The following is a 6000-nucleotide window of genomic DNA, read 5'->3' as shown; positions in this document are numbered from 1 at the left end:
GAACTATAGAGCTTTAAGGCTTTTCATGTTAAAATATGAAGCACAAATAACCTTGGATACACTCACAATCATACATAAAGGCAGTTTAGGACTATTGTGCAGCCCTGAAAAACGCTAACCTTTAGGACTGTCATCATTTATCAGACATCTAAAGATGTCCTGCAGGTTGTTCGACAGAGGCAACTCATTTGAACCCCAGTGAAAAAGAAGCAAGATTATCTCTATATTTATTAAAATCTAGCCTGTAACTAACCTTTATCTGATTTTTCCTGGTCTCAAAAAGAATTTATAAAATGTAACAAAACTGGTTGAGGTGTTTTCAGTGATTCCCCTGAAAATACAAGTTAGACATTTATAATTAAAATCTTTAAATAGCTGTTTGAACGGTAACCTAAAAGCACTTTAAAATAGGTGATATAAATGAAATAAATAAAAAATAAAAATATAATTCTGAAAACATAGTAATGTAATTTTTATGGAAATAGAGAAACCTCAGGTCGTTCCGTTGGTTTTCCTGCAGTGAACGCACGGTGGCGACACGTGTCTAAACACAACCATGTGGTTCCTTTGGGGCACAATTCTGATTACTCAAGTTTGTTGGAAGAAGTTTGTGCTCAATTGGAGAGAGGCACACACACAGTTAGGGCTCCAGAGAGAGAAGAAGGAAAAGACGCAACTTTCTCCTTCATTTTTTTATTCAGATAACCCAGTGCGCTTTTTATTTTTTATTTTTTTCTTAAGGAAAGCGCAAACAACAAACTCTAAGGCAGCGCGCTGAATTTGGAGACCCATTTTGGGGGGGAAGAGAACTCAACGATCCCGTTCGGATTTGGTTGTGAAAAGCGGCTTAGGGTGTAAGACAGAGCCAGAGGAATGTATCAAAATCGGGCCGCGGTGCGGGAACGTCTGTGGAGATGTCCAGCCTGCGCTCTGTGGATCTCCCTGCTGCTCCAAGGCGTGCTGGACCTGAGCGCGTCCGGTGAGTTTCTACAGCTTTCCCCTTCCACTGGGAATCCTTCCTGTCTCTCCTCAGCGTTTCTGTTGGCTCTGCTCTTTGCGGTTATGCCTCATTCATCTGTGTGCCAATCTGCGGAAAAACTTAACTGCACTCCAACTTGTACTTATTACAATTAAACCACTTTTTTTTTAGAGTCGGTTCAAGTCCTTTACAAGCATATTTCTATTTTAAAGACTCTTTTCTTTGTTTCCACAATAGATAATCTCTCGCATGTAGATGAAGCAGATCTGTTTGCTATCACTCAGCTTCTCCTCTCATGCAAACGAGCTTTGGTTTTTAGATTAAAGTCCCTTTGTGATTCTGAAGCCTCGGCACGGGGAGAGACTTCACCCCATTGACAGACATGAGGACTCTTACCGTGGCTGTTGTGCGCCCCGCCACCCCCTGAAAGTGTAGATTCATTAAAGATAAGGATGGATGAGAGCCATTTCCACTGCCTTTACTACTAATGGCTGTCGACGGCAATAAGATGACCTTTTGTGGAGTACTCTAGCGTTTGACTTCTTATGAAAACGAGTTGCCCATATCTGTGTTTGCCGTGCTTTGCTAAACCTTTTCACATTTTATTAGTTTAGTTTTGGATTTCAAAGAATGTAATGCATAAATATGACATGGAAAGAACAGGATACCTGGTTTTTCAGTGTTTCTGGAGCTAAATGTATGAGAAGATGTGAATTGTATTCAGCCCCTTCAACTCTAGAACCTCCTTTAGAGGTTAGAGCTGCAAGTCCTTTAGGGTAACTGATAGTGTTGCCCTTGGATCTTCAAAAATAAAAATAAAATAAAAAATACCCCAAGCTCAGTCAGTTTGAATGCAGAGGTTGAATATCTTTATTTTAGCCTCAGATTCTCAATTGAATATCGGTCTGAACTTTGACTAGGTCATTCCAAATGATTAACTTTTAGCTTTGGCTGTATGTTTAGAGTTTTTGCCCTCCTGAGAGGATAACTGCTACCACACAAAGCATCCCCACAGCATGATACTCTGAGCCTGTTTCACAACAGTGATGGTGTGTTCAGGGTCATTTGCTGTGTTAGTTTTTACATGTAGAATGGAAAGTTTAATTTTGATCTCATCTGAGTGGGTGCCTTTTTTTCCACTTGTATGACTCGTGGTAAATGTCTTCCAGCTAATTTTTCAACAATTCAATTCTTATCTCTCTTCAATGACTTGCTTAGTTTCCTATGGGATGTTTGAAGCTTGGGAAATGTTTTGATAACCCAACCTTGCTTTAAATTTATCCAGAGCTTTCTCCCTAAGCTGTCCACTGTGTTCCTTGGTCTTCATGATGCTGTTTGTTGTTTGTTGTTGTTGTTCGCTAATGTTTTTGAACAAACCTCAGGGGCCTTTACAGAACAGCTGGATTTGTACTGACATTAAATTACACCAGTGGACTCTGTTTACTGATTAGACTTCTAAGGGCAGCTAGTTGCACTGGGACAACTACCTGCCTATAGTGTAGTTAGTTTTGGGCAGACCACAATCTAAGCCACATTTTATATTTTTTTAAATGAAAAGTATGCATCATTTTCCTCTCACAAAACAGTTATGTGTTGTTTGAGTTTGTGATGTGACAAAATGTGTGAAAGGTTCAAGGGTATGAACATTTTTGAAAAGCACTTTACATTTACAGCCTTTGTTGTTTAGGTTTGGTTGATATCCCTAATGGCTGTTGAGGCAATAGGATGACTACTCCTTTGACTTCCAGGACAGAATAATTCCTTGATTTGTGGGTGAACCATATTTAGGACTAAAGGCTACTCTTGTCTTGTCAGTCTGGAGTTTTACTGCTTTTCTCAGCCCCTCCACCTCCACACAGCTCTGCGTGTTTGTGTGAGATCCTAAAGGAAAAGATGGCAGATGGCCTCATGCTGGATGTATGTATGTAATTGCTTGACTAATATAAGTATGATTGATTTTAGTTTGATTTAGATATGAATTGTTTATGAAGCTGCTCAGGGAAGGCATTTTAAAATTGTTTTTGTCCTGGCCTTTTTGAGTGTGTTGTAAGTATCTAACAGCCCTCCCGATCCAGAAAGGTAGTTATGAATTATCTCCGGAAGATTTTCTGGGTTTGTTTGGATTACCTCTGTCCTCCCCTAAATGCTCCGGGTGGTTATTTACGATGACATTGTGCAGCATATGCTGTGTTGAGCTTAAAGCTTTTATGTGATAGTCCTTCTTTTTCCTGTCCCTTTCTGTATCTTCTGGCCTTTTTCTCTTGCTGGGAGACAGCGAGGAATGTTAATCCACATAACTTAACAGGATGAGTTGGCTCTGACTTATGCAAATGGAGTTTGATGGTGGAATATGGAGAGAAAAGGCAATAAGACCCTGATTCTCCCCTTACTTTATATCTGGACAAAGGAGTTTTGACACGAAATCCAGAAATCCAACAGTTTAAATTTTGTATTGTTACACTACAGTTGCATCAATCAAATAGAGATTCGACTCAACTTATTTCCCCTTCATCATGACTTGACCTGCAGTACATAAGTAGATCAATTACTAAATTTTTAAAAAATATTAAAAATTACCAACTAAGTATTTGCACTATTTAAACACATTAATAAACAACATATTTCCTTTCTTTGTTAAAATTAGATAAAGATTAGGGATAAAACCTATTAAATGATTTTAAGATAATATCCTTAAGTTGTTTAAATAACATTGGCATATGCTGCATGGTTTACAGTTTTTCCCAAATACCAACATTACCATAACATGGTTTGTTAATTTTCATGGATCAAAACATTCTGAGCAGATGGGTTGAATTTTTGTGCATCTGCAGCACTGCTATGCCGAGTTATGTGCCAACTTAGTAAGATAACAGCTCAGTTTATTTTGATTTCGGTGCAAGTAAGTATCTTTCAAAAATTGTTTTGAAATGGAGTGAAACTTGATTTAACAACTCCAAGTCTTAGCTTAAAAATATCAGAAACATTAATAAGATCAGATGAGACCTTTAAGAAACTGGAAATCAGTATTGGCCAAGAAAAGTCCAATACATCTTCACCTAGTACTTTGCTTTGCATTGCAAACTAAACCAGTCTCTTTTGCCTGTTGACAGGCAACTGTTGTCCAAAAAAAGTCTATAGCTATTAACAAGCATTTCTACTTTAAGAATCTTTTCTCTTTCAACGACAGCCTCTTCACCATTTGTTAGTTGCTGGGAGTTTTGTCTCCTTTCGAGCTTGCAGTCTGAGAGGGATAACAACAACAACAATGTGGTTCAGCTGTAATCAATTGTGAAGAGAACAGTGCGGCGCCTGTGATCTGTGGCCTTGTTACGGCCGCTCTGTGGAAACGTCTCGGCACATGTGGCCAAGAAGAAAGGGAAGAGCGTCGTTATCTACTTTTATTTGCGGCCGTCTGGTTTGCTGGTCACTCTGCGAGCTTCCAGTCAGGGGTCAGAGGTCGCAGGTCTGTCGGTGTAGTATAAATACCTGCTTTTTTAGGAACAATTAGGGTTTCCCCGGCTTCAACAAGGGAATTTAGATGATATGTCGGAAAATACACGAGTTGGTTATAAAAACAAACACACACATGCAGTTTATGTGTTTTAGAGAGCTGCATTTGCTGCAAATTCTTCGCAATGCTTATGAAAGTGAGTCAGGAGGTCATGGAAGGAATTTGGTTTGATTACTGCTGGACAGGAGATTATCGCCCTTTTAATGGCCACACACGCTGAAGTCAAAATCAGATTTTTAGGTGCAGAACTAAACCTATAGGTTTTAATTCACGTTACACAAGCTTCCCTTCATGGTCTGTGAAACTTACACAAGTATCGGCAGACCTTGTATTTTATATATGCCTTGTATTTCTCAGATTTCAGCATAAATCTGTCGGTCATGTTGATTTATTTTTATTTACTCTGAAGTTAAAGTCAGGTTTTGCAGCTAATGAGGTTCTACAAATAGGGAACGTTTACAGCCCAACTTGTTAGCTTTTGGGAAGGCATAAAAACAAAGCAGTTTTATTGTCAAATAGTGACAGTTGTTCCTCTACTGCCTTTTGGCTGTAAGTAATAATATGTGACACTTTCATTAGGTTAAAGTATTAACTGTGTTTTCATGGTGCTATTTCTACAAAAACCATCGAAGTGTTCCTGACTGTAGAACATTCACCTCTGAATGTTAAAGGTCCTTTGCAGGGCAGTTATTATAAAATGTATTCATTGTGGCATTTAGCCTTTTAGTGTGACCTGCAAAGTCTTTAAATAGTGTCAGTCGACTATCGAAGAAAGTTGGTTTTAAATGACCTCGTATGCATATAATTGCCAGGCTCTCTTAGTCTTCCTCTTTACTTTCCATCTACTGTCCATTTCCTACACTATTTACTGAGAAGATAATGAAACTGAATATAAGTGATGTCAAAATATAGATCACTATAGTTTATTTTTATAAATTAGGGCAGCTTGCTGTTGATACTGTGTCCTTCATGATATTTGCCTCTTACCTGTTAAAATGTTTATTTAAATCTCTAAGAGATTCTTATGCAGTATAAATGAGGTAAACCCAAGCTTTAAGTTGAATGCTGGTTTAGCAGGGAAATAAATACCATGTAAAGAAATAATTATATGCACAATAATTAGATTATCAGATTAACTGGACTCAGATTTTTGTAAAACATGTTGTCTTGTTGAGATCAGTTTTGGCTAATTTAGGTTTCTGAGTAAAAACTAAAATATAAGCGGGTCTAAGAAAAGCATACAAAGTATTTTCTACGACCCACCCTATTGTGTTGACCATTGTTCATATTGAAACCAGAAGACATGAGTTAGAGTTCAAAACAATGAGGAGATGAATACAAGTTTTTACACTGGCTTTAGCATCCTATATTGGCTATGAGTGTTGTTAGCACTCCTAGCACTGCTGAAACAGCAGTCTCTGTATGTTTTCCCTTGAGAATGCAACTCCTTGCCCCCAAACAATTCCATTTCCAAAAAGCTGTAAAAAACTCAATTTTCAGCAGGCAGTTA

General features: G+C 38.2%; 1 protein-coding gene across 1 annotated transcript in view; it reads left to right on the top strand.

Moving 5' to 3' along the window:
• The first annotated feature begins 332 nt into the window (after positions 1–332).
• ror1 (receptor tyrosine kinase-like orphan receptor 1) overlaps positions 333–6000 on the top strand; it is a 139634-nt gene continuing 133966 nt past the window's right edge. Inside the window, exon 1 of the mRNA XM_088004827.1 lies at positions 333–979. Coding sequence (XP_087860953.1) covers positions 874–979 — 106 coding nt within the window. The 5' untranslated portion in view covers positions 333–873. The remainder of the gene's footprint in view (positions 980–6000) is intronic.

Source organism: Poecilia mexicana, unplaced genomic scaffold, assembly GCF_051168715.1.
Source record: "Poecilia mexicana isolate PSO_F unplaced genomic scaffold, ASM5116871v1 scaffold_4, whole genome shotgun sequence".
Lineage (NCBI taxonomy): Eukaryota > Metazoa > Chordata > Actinopteri > Cyprinodontiformes > Poeciliidae > Poecilia > Poecilia mexicana.
This window is presented reverse-complemented; position numbering and strand designations above follow the sequence as displayed.